The sequence below is a fragment of the Corvus hawaiiensis genome, chromosome 18 (genome assembly GCF_020740725.1).
Source record: "Corvus hawaiiensis isolate bCorHaw1 chromosome 18, bCorHaw1.pri.cur, whole genome shotgun sequence".
Classification (NCBI taxonomy): Eukaryota; Metazoa; Chordata; class Aves; order Passeriformes; family Corvidae; genus Corvus; species Corvus hawaiiensis.
Window position 1 is genome coordinate 7,964,957 of NC_063230.1, and position 15,127 is coordinate 7,980,083.

At 41.5% G+C, this 15,127-nt stretch overlaps 1 protein-coding gene across 13 annotated transcripts in view; it reads right to left on the reverse strand.

Annotated features, from left to right (window-relative positions):
- The window catches only part of ARVCF (ARVCF delta catenin family member), a 258,446-nt gene that overhangs the window by 146,018 nt on the left and 97,301 nt on the right, over positions 1–15,127 (reverse strand). For 9 of the 13 annotated variants that reach the window (XM_048322525.1, XM_048322522.1, XM_048322530.1 and 6 more), the window contains exons 3-4: positions 13,023–13,124; positions 8,387–8,632 (exon numbers count right to left, since the gene is read on the reverse strand). The exons of 2 other annotated variants lie outside the window; for them this stretch is intronic. In XM_048322525.1, the coding sequence (XP_048178482.1) occupies positions 8,387–8,602 (216 nt within the window). In that variant the 5' untranslated portion in view covers positions 8,603–8,632; positions 13,023–13,124. The remainder of the gene's footprint in view (positions 1–8,386; positions 8,633–13,022; positions 13,125–15,127) is intronic. 2 more of the 13 variants (XM_048322527.1, XM_048322536.1) reach the window with 2 other exon arrangements.

The window sequence follows — 15,127 nt, forward strand, 5'->3', positions numbered from 1 at the left end:
CATTTGTGACAAAGCAAGCAGGAACATAATTTGAACCCTTAACAAGATGGCCTAAACTAGCAAAAGACTCAGTAATTTATTCATGTCATCATAACCCAACACCCATTTTGGGCTCTTTCAGCATTAGTTCACAAGAGCTTACAGACACTGCAGAACAGCTGAAAGGAAACTCTACAGAATTTTTGATTTTAAAAGCCAGGTTGAACCCTGCAGGTCCAAAGCCCAAAGGGCTCAGGGGAAAAGGAAATTGCCAGGTTGGCTGCTTGGTGGTTTTATAGTTTCTGCAAAACCTTTCTGCAGCCACACGTGGCTTTGCGAGGGAAGAGGCTCACAAAGGCTGACCAGGTCCTGGGCAACGCCTTGTAGGGATAAAGCTCTGCCTCACTGCACCCCTACAGATCAAGGCCTGCATTAGGAACAAAATCTTTTCATCAGATTGGGAGATACAGTGCAAACAGATGTTTTGATGGTTTATAATCTTTCTTCCTGAACATCCCAGTTAAACTAATACAGTCGTATGCTTGGGAACTAAAATGTGTGACAACTAAAAATCTTAAAAAGCCAGGACAATTAATCATGTTCTGCTGTCTGAACTGAGAAACAAACAAGCAGCAGGACATGAAAAATAAATCACAACTTTTAATGTAAGATGATTCATGTTAATTATCAAGAAGCAAATGTGGTAAATGTGACTAGAAAGTTGTTTTTTAAAAAAATCCTATTAAACCTGATACTACTCTTTAATGTTTACATTTTAATGTTCCTGTTTTGAGACATTTTTAATAATTACTTGCTGTTATACTTGCTGATGTTGTAACACTCAGAGATATCATGCAAAGAACAACCTAGATACCTGTTTACATAATAAGGAACACACTGCAATCAGAACTTAATTTTAATGTGTTTCTCTTATATGTTCTTGTAGAAGAAAACATAGTTCTATTAGTAAAGCAATGTAAAATCTAAAGTTCTATTAGTAAAGCAATGGAAAATTACCATGGAACAGTGAATTTGTCATTCAATTTAAATATTTTTAATTTAAACCTGGCACAGCTCCAGGCCAGAAAGGCTAACACTTGTGAAAAATCATTCTTTCTCAAGTCTTGGCAAACAAAATAAGAAAATCCTTGCTTTTCAGTTGCTTCCAAAACCTCATTCAATAAAAATTTGCACAAAACAAAAGGAGTTGAAACTTTCAAGGCAAATGAAACTGCAGAAATATTTGAGATGCTTAGGGCAAACATGGCCATTGCTTTGCACTGTTACCATCATTAGTGCAAGGCAGTTGCTGTCCTGCAGACAAACATTAGATGGCACTTTGGAATTCAGCAGCTCCCACAGAGAGTTGCACAGCACATACTTAACAGATGAAGTGTGAGACGTGAATGTGAGGTACTTTTGATGACAGAGAGAAAAATGACATTTCTGCAAAGGTGTGCTTTTTGGAGCTGGAAGTATACATTCAATCTACACATGTAAAGCTGTAAAATAGTATGTAATTAAATTTCGAAAAAACAAATCATACAAAGAATAAAGTAATTCTTCCTCCAGACAGAGGGTCAGTTTCTCAGTTACTGGGTTCCCTTTTTATTTTTTATTGAATCATTTGGAATCTACTTTTTAAACTAGACTCGCTGACAAAGTTTTGTACAAACACTTCTCGGATAACACATCAGATTTTGAGTGGATTCTGCTGCATGCCAGCAGTTCTGAGCCCCAAATAACTCTCATAAGTGAGGTTTAAGTGGTTTGCTTATCAAATAATTCCCTTCTGGAAAGGACTGCACAGCTTCTGATTCAACTGGTCAAAGCTTCTTAGTTGTTGCTGAAATTGACACTAATATTCCCACTGACTTGTATCCATGCTTTTACCATTGTAAGGCCTTAAATGAAGAGTGAAGAATAATCACGGGCTGAGACTATTCAAGAAACAGAAGAACAAGGAAATGTAAATTCTTGCTGGGATACCACTTGAGTCCATTTTCAGAGCCTCTCATGTGATATATACCATGATGCCTGATGCACAGTATTTTAAGGCTTCTGCTATGGAATTCCTCCTGCAATACATAAGGCAGGTTGTAGGATTTCCTTTGGAATTTGCGTCATCCCAGCAGAAAGGCGAACAGCAGGAGCTCCTCAGTGGTGCCACATGCCATGCTGTCACTTTGTAAAGTCTCTGACACCTGCAGTAGTTCCAGGAGAGCTCCTGCTCTGGCCCAGGCCTGCAGGGTGCGGGCTGGCAGCAGCACTGCCCCAAGCCAACTGCAGTGCTTTGGGCCCGAGAACACCAGCTCCTGCTTCAGCTTCCTCTCTTGCTGAGCTATCAGCCAAAGGTCCCGACTCTTACTCTAAACCAGGAGCTGATGCTTTCACAGAGATGGAACAATGTCCATAAAAAAGGCACTCAAGCTCCAACCTCCAAGCTAAATGGAATTATTGTCATGTCCAACACAGCAGAAGCCAGGGACGGGAGCAGATGGGAACATGTCTCCCTAAAAAGCAGCTGAGTAATGGCTCCTGGTGCAGTTCCTAACTGCTGGGATCCCTTGGTACTGCAAGTATCTCCCAGCTCACAGTGAATTCTGATATAAGAACTCATTCTCCCATGGGAATCATATTCCCAAATCTCCCTCTTCTTTTTTCCCCCGGAACCTCTGAATAGTTGCACATATGCAGAAGCTGAAACCTGACCCAGGTCACTCCTAGAAGCTCAGTAACTCTACTCACTGAATTTGCAGGATCAGGCTGAGGGCAGAGCAAGTGCCCCTGTAACTCCCAGGAACCTACAGGCCAAAGGAACATGAGCCAAATTACAGAGTGAGGGGAGCTGGGCAGGGGCGGCAGCAGCCGGAGATCGGCCGTGAAGTGACAGACACCAAACCATGCTGTACCCCTCAAGCAGAACGTACATTTCTATGCCTTCATCTGGGTTTATAAAGGAATTCGATTATCCCTGCAAGTTCTTTCGACATTTTGCTACCTATCAATACTAGCAGAAGGAGAACATCCATGGGTTAACTACCAGTGAGTTTTTTTCTTGGTATTTGGCATTGTAGCAGGAAACAGTACTGTAACACCAGGGAGTTGTCATGAACCGACAGCATTGTTGTCTGTACCTGACCTTACCTGTAAGGCAAAAAAAAAGGAATTTTCCATGCCGTCAGTCCCTTAATACGAGTGCAAATATGTTACATAACACAGGAAGCCAAGAGGCACTACGAACTCAAATTAATTATATGAAACTTTTACACCCAAAGATGGAACTGCATTTTGTATGAGATGCAGAAGAGAGAAAAGGTGAGGTGAAGATTCAGTATAGCTCAGAACCCATTTTTGCTTCTTCCCTGGATATGTTTAAACATATATACAGTATTAATACACCCATTATATACAATATTAATGCACCCACGTTCTTACTATCAAAGCACTGGAAATAGCCTCTACATTCTAGCAGTCTGCACTACGTCAGTGTGGAGCAGAGAACCTTAAATAGAAGTAATGAAATACAGACAGAAGCGTTATTGTTGCCCAGGCTGACTCAGAAAGGTTAACTTGATGGTATTTTCTTAGAAAAGCAATTTGAGCTAATCTTCTTGTATTTGTTTTTTAATTCTCGCCATGTGTTCTGGTGTGCTTTAGAGTTCACCTTTTATTTGAAAATGGCCCTCGATTCACTAAATGTCATTTTTGGCAGAAGTCACAGGTACCTCAGATTAACATAAATACTGAAGAATATTGGTGCTTAATTATGGCTTAAAAATACCTGCCTAAAATATAAAAAAATGTCAAATATGTTTGTTTTCAAACAGGTGTTATTTCTCTGGAACATAAGCTGCTATATAAATGATCCAAATCATAACTATGAAAATATTCTGTAGCTTTTTTCCACAAGCTAATTTCCCTCGAACAGCTATAATCATATTTGTAAAGTGAAGAAAAAAATTAATTCTATTAACTTGGTTTATTTTTTCATATAAGAACACCCCAACAAACCCCCCACTGGGAACCTAAAAGAATCAAAATAACCGTCAAATATTATAAATTTTTAATTATTGGGTGATTTTGTCAGTGTGAAGAATTCTCAGATCAACCCATGTTACTTCTTACAGGCACATAAGAATCAATATATCTGATAAGTAAAACCCTGCACCAGCATGTAATGGGCTGATTTCTGTTATTTGTGCCATGTGAAATTTGGCAACTCCCACACCTTTCCTACCTGTAAGAAGGTGGATAATAGCTTTTTCTGACAGAAACCCCTCTCAAATCCCTAAAAGGCACTACAGAATCTCTGAAGTCAATGTATTGTTACAGGGCTTTTTTACACAGGTCTACGAAATGCTGTGCTTTATTTTGGTTATGCAACATTAACAGGAATGGGAAGTTGTCACCATGTACCAATGGGAAACAATCTTTGAATGCAAACCTTTTTCAGCTCCCCAGATGATCAGACTTGACAGAGCTTCTCTGAAACCCATGGAGCCTTGCCAGTTTAAACCAAGTCAGGATATAGGTTTGTGTTTAATAAGTATCACATGTCTAATATTTTAATAAAAGTATATATATATATATATATATATATATGAGAGAATGTTCTTTAGTAGTAGTAAGTTATGTTCTGTGGTGCTAATATTGCATCTCTGTGTCAGCCCATCACAGCACATACCCCACATGGGCACATCTGTATCTCCTCCCTGCCCAACTTGAGCTCCCACTGTGAAGAGCAGCAGAAGGCTGATTTGAAAGAAGTTAAACAAAACCAGGTAGATTAAACTAAATACCTCATACACGAAGAGCAGTAAGATTTCTCAGACTTGTTAAAAACCTTATCAACTAGATACTTGAATATGTAGAAAACACATGATGGGTGCTACTCACCAGCAACTCAGACACTTACTGGACTGTGCCTGCCCTGGTAAACTGACCAAAAAGGCAAAGACTGCCAAGACTCCCATGGCCTGGGATACTGTAATAACCAATGTACATGATTTACCTCAAAAGTTAGAGAAGCAAACACAAATACACATTAACAGACCACTCTTCTGTTTTCAGTCCAACCAGAGTTTCACTTCCAAAAACCAACAGCAGTGACCAGCCATGTGGCTCCCACCACTCAAGGCCAGAGACATTCAAGAACATCCTTAAAAACTGCAGTGAGTTTTAGGAGATTTTATTAACCAGATAAAAGATCTATGACCAAAGTTTCATTAAATGTTACATTTTCCAGACGAATGCCAAGGTTTTCACTGTGTAACTAATGACCTTTTGCCCAGAGGCTTCTTAGTCTGAAAGAGCACTTTATTTGTCCACTTCAAAATCTGCAGCTAACACATGTATAAAGCTGCATATCTTCCAAAAGTTCTGGAGCTGAAACACCCTAATTCATGTCACTGGCTGCACACTCAGCAACAAACTCTAATTGCAGCTACAGTCGAAGACTGGGGAAGCTGCACAGGGCAGAAGTTACATTTACCCCAAGTGCATTAACCACAAAGAGCACTTCTGTCCCCATTCACCAGGGCCTGTGCGGGTTAAAGCTGACTGTCCCTATGGCAGGAGCTGCTCACAGCCTCCTGCAGGAACAGAGACAGGTACAAACCTCTGCAGAGCCTGGAGGTTTGGCAGGCACTGCCTTCTGCAGCGGGCTAAGGAAGCACATGCCTTGGCCACTACCTGAATAAAAGACTCTCAATACGAATGGGAGACTTTTCAACAACAGTTAGGACCTCTCATTGTGAGGACAGTGTTTCCCAGAAACCTCTCCTCTGAGAAAGTTTCCTGTTAAAGAATAATCTCAGCTATTTCTGACTAATATCTGAAAAAAACATTAATGATTTGTTTAGATTGTCCCAGTAATCAACTTCTCCCATTAAGAGATCTTTAAGGTAATTTTAAAAAAAAAGTATCCATGCTTTCTTAATGTGAAATCAAGAAGCCTATGCATGCAATTTTTGGCAATTACAGCACATCCCTGACCTCATTTGCAGATCTGATATTTCTCATCAAGGGCCAATAGACACAATGGCATACACACTCACAGAAAAAGTCAGCAAGCGCACCAGAGCTCACATGTTCTATTCCAGTATCTGAAATTCACACTGAACAGGCAGAACTCACCAGCAAGTGGCTAACTGGGCTGTCTAGGACAAGGAGTTATTCTTACGGAACAAGTTTAAAGCTGGTATTAAAATAAAATTTAAAAAAAAGAAAGAAATTAAAGTAAGAGTTCCAGAATTAATCAATTAGAATCAATATTTTTTAAGACCTTGATTTTGTCTTTCAAGGACTTCAGAAAACTGTTAAGACTCCTGGCACATTGCCCATATATATAATACTTTTCCTTGTCTAAAATGAAAAGGGGAAAAAAAAAGCTTAATTTTCTATTCTAAGAAGTAAGTATGGGATTGTATATTAAAAAAAAAGTACTGAGACTCAATTAACAAAGCCCTGACTATACACACTTCCCTAACAAATCCCTTTGGCAGATTCCACTTTGACAAACAAACAACATGGAAAACTGATGCCTGGTTGTGAAGATGATTAAAGATTATTTGTCACTCTCATAAAACGGAGCTAACCCTCATTTCTTTTGTCCAAATTCTACTCAGAATAACTAGATTATGTATAATCACCATGCAAGTTCCAAATGGAAAAGCTGCTACTTGAGTTACTTTGCAATATTCCTTATAACAAACAGTTGAATGGGGTGATGTGCAGCAATCAGCCAGTCCTCACAGAAACGGCCTCAGAGAGCTGGATTTCACTACAGGGTGTGAGCAATCCCCACGGACAGTAGAGCACAGAGCGCCTCTTGCTTTGTGTACTCCGCACAATGAAATGCAACACAGAACAGTAGAGATGAAAAGATTCTATGTTCTGCGTAAGACTGAATGTACAGCTTTCATCTTTCATTGAAACAGTATTTAATTCTAGTAAGTCAGGGAGGAATTTGGCCCTTGGTATATTTTATGAGAATTCACACAACTAACCTTACGTTGATTCTTAATTGTGCATATTTCGTTTTTAACCATTTTATTTCATATACAAGGTACTCTAAAAACCTCAGTGCTAATTATCAATGAATTGAAGCTCCCCTAACCCAGTGGCAGCGAGCTGAGCATACGCAGATTCAGTCTGGGGTCACTTACAGGGGCTGTTTCTCTGTAAGAGTCACATAGACCCCAGTAACTTAAAACTCTTTTATTAAGTTTTCTTGGAAGTGGTTAGACCTTAAGCCATTACAATGCAGAAAACTCATGCTTCATCAGTTTTGTGGATAAGGAATTTCATTCTGAAGCTATTAATCAGGCACTTTGCACAAAGTCATTCAGAAAAAGTGAAGGTGAACTTGTCCTTTTCCTATAAAAAATATGTAAGCACATCCCCCCTCTCCCAGCCCAGATGCTCATCACAGGAGAACCACCTACAGCTCCTACCAGACATGGTCAGACTTTTAGCCTAACCAGTGCAAGCTGCTCCTTTCACATGAAATCCCAAATTCAAGCATCTACATGTACAAAAACATGGCAGCTGTTAATAGAAAAGCAGTGCTAACATAATATAAGATAAAGTCTGCCTGAATACAGCTCAACGCAAGTATAATTGTAAAACAGTCTGGTATAACTGGGAAACAACTTATAGAATCGTCACAGCCCAGTTTCCTTCTGAATTGAACCATGTTTTCTCAGGAAACAGACCTTCACAAATGGTACTATTGCTTCTGCATGACTTACCTTGTGTGTCAGAGGGGTTTGAGAGCTGAAGTAATTTAGAGACGTAAGTAGTTTATCATTGCACATTTAAACAGTTAAAGAATGTATATCAAGCAAAACATTGTTTGGAAATCTATAGCTACCCACAAAGCCAGTTTGCATCATTAAAATAGTCTATCAATTCACTGCACATGAGAAACAAATTATGAAGTCCTCCCTACACAAACAATAAGGCTTTGCAGGAGGGAAATCTCTGCTTTTCATGCTGCTCCCTCTATTCAAAGTCCAGCTATTTCTAATGGAAATTTTGTTTGCTATGGAGATTATGATTCAGCCTTCATTTTCAATCACAAGCACATCACCAGACTTACAGCAAGTGCATAGATTTAGAGGAGGGTGTGAAGATCCCTCTTTAGGGTTTCTACTCAAGTATGCACATACTTTTAAAAGTATCCCATGAGCTAAGAGGAAGAGCAACTTCTAAGCCAAGGCTCTGAAGCTCAAGCTTGCAGATGACTCCATGAAGCGCACAAACTGCACCCCAGCTCTGGGCTATCAGAAGACACACCACGCAATAATGAAATGCTGACAACATACAGAATGCACTGACTTTCTGGAATGGGACACTGTGCTAGGGGTGGACTCTAGTGACAGTGAAAGGAGCAGGCTGTTACCTGCAGTACGAGCTGCTGCCAGGCGGTTGCCAGTGGCTGACCATTGCCAATGTTGCAAATGCTCATTCGGTCTGTGGGCTGATTGGCACGCTCGAGTTGCAAGGAGACATTGCGCCGCTCTTCCTCAAGTGCGCGGGTGAGCCGCTCGAAACGAGCTTCTTGCTCTTTAACAGATGCTAAAATGCTGGCAGCAGACCTGATATCATAGTCATCCATGACTGCTTTCAAATGCTTCCTGCCTGTTAACTGACCAGGGCAAATGGAAAGGGTTAGGTAAAGGGTGGGGAGGGCACAGGTCAGAGGTTAAAGATAAAAATGCACATCGTTAGTCACCCTGCTAAAATACTGATCATTCTAAGAAGCAAACTGCAGCGCTCTCTGAAAAGCACCCATCTTTCCATCCATTGATCTGATTTTAAATTAAAAGTAATTAATCTAAGTCTTCCATGTTCAAAAAAGAAAAAAATATATGCTCACCTTTGAGAGAATTTGTATTTAATTCCTTTCATCTTTTTGCTAAAACTGCTCTGACAAGCGTTTTCATCCCTCTTGCAGAGCTAATTTCACTGTGCAAATAATAACGTACTTAAAAGAAATATATAAAGAAGATATGGCTTTAGAGGGAACGAGGAACATTCTCTCTACAGATACCTGGAATTTTTGTCTTCAACAGCATAAGTGAGAAGTTTAACATTTTTAAAGACAGAAACTTCATGGTTTCAGAAAACAGTTCTGTCCATTTTTCCACACCCCCCCCAAACTTAACAGACAGTAGCTGAAAACAGTTTTCATTTTTAATAATGCAGCACACTGTAACATGGAAAACACTTTCAAATGCAGAGTGTGCAATTGCAGTTGAAATGCTTGATGATTTCAGCCAATGAAACAGTGCTTCATGCAGCTGTTTGCTAATAATGCAAATGAAAAAAGCAAACACCTTCCATGGAATACACAGAGGACTGCTTGTCTTTCAATGCAGAAAAAGGAACTCAGAAACCAGCTAGATGGGTTAGAACTTCTGCCTTATGTCTTCTCTAGCAGGATTATGAAACAACCCATTTAAAACCCTATCTCCACCTGTTCGGTGCATGCAGTAAAACTCCCCACTGACTCCACAGATCTGTGACCTGAACATCATTCAAAACATTTTACTATGAGTATGAAATCAGCAGTATAATATAAGCATAAATGATGGCCTCAACAGAATCCTTCATTAAACAAGTAACCCCTTTACTACCAAACTACTTAAAGCATCTCTGAGATGAGCAGAGGCAGAATTGTCTCAAGCTCCTGTAATTCAAGAACAGTTCATGTTCTGTGATGAGAGTTAAGTCCTGAGAAACTGTCCTTTGATTTGCTGCCAAAGATTCTTTGTTTTCAATCTATCAACAAGGATGAGCACAGATAGTTCCTTGCTTCCTGATGCTTTGCGATTCATCGTTCTGTGCCTTTTGATGATGCACACTCTTGACTGATGCATTTTCCATGACTGTTACATTTATCAGGTCTCTCTCCTGTGCAGATTCTTTGGTAGCTCATAATAACATGGTCATAATATTGTTATGCTCCCAAAGAGGAGTATTAGTAGTGACTAAGCTGCATGTTTTTACACAGTTTGTTGGAAACTCCTAAGTAGGCTCAAAGTCTCCTTTCTTTTGTCAAATATGGTTGAAATCACCCAACAGGCCGAAAAGACACTGGAGCAGAAGTGACAGACCCAAACACAATGACATACACCCTGATTTCATAGGGAATAACCTGCCAGTAGCTCTGTGTTCATTGTTAATCCTTAGAGAGTTGCTGTTGAAAGGGATCAGGGTAATATAAAATCATGTTGGGAACAGTGTAAGGATTACCATGTATTAATCTCATAATGTTTACTTATAACCATGACTTGAGGCTTTCATGTTTGCAGACCAGTAAGCAGAAATGACTTTTCTCATTTATGCATCGATTTAACTTCTATTGAAATTCTGAAAGAAAACCAAAAACCACCAAAGGGTTTTCCAGATGTCACAGACTAGTCAAATACAGACCAAGCTGCCAACTTCTGAGACCTTCCAATAGATTATTAAAAGTCTATAAAACCTTCAGAGAGGTTACCAATTTGTTTCTGCAAAGGAGACTCACAACCCTCTAAAAGGATAATATGATTCATGGGAAGTCACAGGAAGACTCACCTGCTCCATCTCAGCATGATTTAGCCCTGGCACAGCTAGACACGAGCACAGCCAGACTTTCTGGACCTCAGCTGGCTCATGCACAGCCAAGTTCCATGTTTCTGCTTTTGTGCTTCCCTGCTTTTGCACAGATGGAGACAGCTCTGTTTGTTGTCTCTACTCCAGGAGCGCAGGCATGCTCACAGACTCTTTGCAGTGTGAAAGAAGTAGGACTTCACAGACCCGGGCACAAGTCAGATTTTGGAAGAAGCATACTGGGGAGTGGGAGTGGCAATTCTAACTATACATTCCTAAAGACAACCCCTGGGTTACTGATCATCACTGTCCTCATGCTAGGGCAGATAACAGCCTGGCTGCCACAGATCCAAATACACCTCATGAGGGGATGTTCCAGGCCCAAGAAAAGAGTCTGGATCAGTCAGAGATTGATGAATGGAGACAGGCTCCTTCGAGGTGCTGCAGAGCAGGAATTCAGGTCTCCTCAGTCACCCCCACAGGGGCCCAGCTTTCAGGAACTTCACTGTCTGCAGCTAGAACTGCTCTTTCTCACATGCAACCATGATATCACACAAAAGTCATCTTTTAGGGGTCCCACAGGCTGGATATTTCTGGGGACTGATTTCAGAAGGTGAATCCAGTGGGGATGTAGAAAGAAGATAACAAGATGTTATCTACAATAAGTAAATTTAAAACAAACAGGTTTCTTGTAGAACATATAATGCAAGATTCTGTTCTAAGGAAAAGCCTTATCAAGAGTGCATGAAAAATCAAGAAGCCCCTCTTCAGAAGCAGTTACAGCTTCAATAATAAAAATCAAGTTGATGACTGAGCTGGTATATAACTTTCAAGTCACATTTTGAGAATGTGACAAAGATCCCATTCAGAAAATCCTTAATGAGATATAAGCCCTTTGATGCCACACATGAGAAAACCTAGAAAATTTGGGTTCTATAAATGGTACAAATCTCTAGAGAGATCTCCCTGCAGAAAGTATAGTGTTAATCTCCTTAAAACCATAAATATTGTGCTTCTTTTCTCTATGCAAAGAAAAACACAGGCAGAAAATAAACTGTATAAATTTTCAGATGTACAATTAGTGACCATAAAAATCCTAATTGCTATGCAGAAACAGCAGTAGAACCAATAACTGCCTTTTAAGAACTGTTGGACAAAGACAGACTTCTGCATTTCAAATGTTTTATTAGCAGATAAATACTTGCTTGCTGTTGATTGCACCCCTAATTATTTACCCAGGGTTTCAACAATTTACATTATCAGCAGTCTAGACTGGAGGAGAAAAAAAAAAGTACTGACTCATGAGTTAGTTACTCAGGCTGCCACTTGCAATTTGCTACCATTTGTAAATAAATTAAAGTGCATTGAAAAGGGTATCAATAAATGAAAATATTAGACCCAGAGCAGCCAGGTAAAAATTATTCCTTAGGCTGCACTTCTAAACACAGAAACCAGTTGCCTACAGAGTATCAAAGGCTATGCTGACAGCAGCAAATCTCTCTCTCCTGCCTACGTGACTCTACGTACATTAGTGTTGCACTAGAATTAGAGCAAAGTAAGAGGATGTGTTTATTCTGACTGTCCATGTGAAAAACTAATGCATCAAAAGGCCCCTTCTGAGTCAATACAACCTGAGTGCTCACCGAGGATGAAAATCACCCCAGTGCAAAGGGCCAAAACAGGGGTCCTGCTCACTACTAATACCCCAGCTCATGCCCAAGTCTGAGGCTCTTGGAAACACTGCCAAGACTCCAAGGGCCACTTGGTGCTCCACAAAAAACATGAGTCAACTCTGCATGTTAATTTTGCTATTATAGGATGTAGCTGATAGTCAAGAGTTTTTAAAGAGCTCTTCAGATTAAGAGGGGTCATGTTCTGTGAGATTTGGGCACCTAAATGCTAACAGTCATGAAGAACCTCAAATCCCCTGCACTTCAAAGTACTGTGTGTTCCTCAGATCAGGCCCGTGAGTGAGCTGTGTTTGGAGAGTGCAGTGTCCACCCACCACCTACAGAACACAGCAGGGGCTTCTCTCAGCATCAGAGGCTCTCAGGGATTTCTCATGTCCAGCAGTCTGGATGCTCAGTTCAGAGCTGCCCCACTACTGCTCTGTCCAAGACCCCTCCAAGTCTACTCAGTCCTGCTCGCACGACGTGTTTCTATGAGCATCAAGAAGCTCATTCATACTGCAGCTCAGCAGCTGTAGGAGCAAACACGAAGGCCTGTGAGTGTGCATGGAAACAGCAGCTTTGTGCTTCTCCAGGGAAGAAAACCAGCAGAATAAAAGCAAAAATGGGGCTTAAACAATCTATGGAACTGAAGCATAACACATGCCAATGACATTTTCAGCCTCAAGTGCCACAAGAGATGAGTAGCATAACATGACTGTTGCCCCCCATGCGACACCAGAAAACATGCAGAGAAAATTGAGCAATACACACCTAGTGAGGTACTGAAGTCTGATGGTTAGAGCTGCTGGGACATCACCCACTAAGACTAGAACAGGACAGACAAAGCAGGAGAGCAGCCTCAAGAAGAACCAGCTACAAGAGAGAGGAAAGAGAGACAGAGTTAGTTGGTAAGGTATTACCTCTTCTGTATATAGTCAGCTCCCATGTTCTTCTCACTGTGTTGTAGAAATTATTTATTACACTGTTTTCCTCCAAACTTGTAGTAAAAGAATGTCGTGGTTTGACACTGGCCCAATGCCAGGCACCCACAAGAGCTGCTCACTCACCCTCCCCTGCCACAACTGAGCAGAGGAGGGAGAAGGAAAAAAAAAAATTAAGGAACACTTAACGAGTGAGACAAGGACAGGGAGAAACACTCCAAGGGCGAAAACAGGTTCAACTTAAGTTGCAAAGTGAATTTATCACTAACAGAATCAAAGGAGGATAATGAGAAGTAAAGTAAACCCTTAGTACACCTTTCACTCCCCAGCCCTCCCCTCCATCTTCTTGACAGCACAGGGAGACAGGGCATGGGGGTTTGGTCAGTCCATCACCGATATTTCCTTCCGCTGCTCCGGGAGAGGAGTCTTCCCCTGTGAGGCCGTGGGGTCTCTCCCATGGGAGACAGCTCTCTGTGAACTTCCCTGGCGTGGGTCCACTCTCAGGAGCAGCAGCCACACCGCCCCTGCTGCAGCGTGAGCCCCTCCCACGGGCACACAGCCCTCCCAAAACTGCTGCACCGGGGCTCTCTCTTTCCACAGGGTGCAGTGCTCCAAGGACAGGCTGCTCCTGCCTGGGAGCAAGGGCCCTCTCTCTCCACCGCGCCTTCCAGTGGATCACAGCTTCCTCCAGGCACCCACCCACTCCGGCACAGGCACCTCCCTCACGGACTGTGGGTGGATCTCTGCATCCCCCTGGACCCATGGGCTGCAGGGGCACAGCTGCTTCACCATGGTCATCAGCACGGCCTCCAGAGGAACCTCGGCTCCAGCACCTGGAGCACCTCCTCCCCTCCTTCTTCACTGACATTGGTGTCTCCATGTTGTTTTCCCTCACATGTTCTCACCTCCTCCTCTTCTCTGACTAGAATCCAAAATCTTGTGACTTTGTTTTGATTTTCTTCTTAAATATGTCATCACAGAGGTGTTACCAACCTCTCTCATTGGCCCAGTTTTGGCCAGCAGCATGCCCATCTTCAGAGCCATCAGCCATTGGCTCTGCTGGACATGGTGGGAAGCTTCCAGCAGCTTCCTCACAGGAGCCATCTTTGTGGCACCCCTGCTACCCAAAACCAGGCCGTTCCAAACCAATACAAAGAAATAATATTCAGAGAAGCCAATCCTGAGACTCCTAAGGAATGAAACCCCACCCTGATTAATCCGATTTGTTATCAGTGATCAATACTTGCATGTTCCTGTGAGATTTACTGTTAATGTCCTAAATCAGGGAAAACTCTACACTGGAAGGAATGTCTTGTAGATGATGGAATGTTGCAAAGCTGGATATTATAGCCAGGCAATTTAAAACACAAAAAGCTAACATGATGCTCTCAGAAATGAGAACTGTTATTTAGGCACACAACTTTAGGCCTCAGCCAGATGTACAAGCCCCAAACGGCTCAAGATCATTTCACAGATCCATGTTAGAGAGCAGACATTGATTTTGAAAAGATGCACACAGCACAATAGCTTGTTCTCCCTGGCTGCATACGTACCTATCTGATCCTGTATGAAACCGAAGCAAAAGAAGCTTTTGGGATATCAGGTCATCCGTGTAGCTCAGTAAATCCCTGATTTATTTTGTCTTAAAACATTTATCACTGAAACTTCTCTGGGTCAGCAGCTACCAATTTAGTCCCTGTTTTTGCTGAAGAATGTACAGAACAGAACCCATTTGGCATAGGCATGGTTCTGTGAGGCAGCAGTGCCAGTCTTAAGCTACTACCACATCAAAAATGCTGCAACCACATGGCACAAAATGCAGAGGCAGTACAAACTCACACTGCTGGTTCAAATGTTTTAGAACATTTTCAGAGAGGAATGTTGCCCTGGCAGATTTTATGCTTGACTAGGTACTGTCTGCCTTCCTGAAGCCAG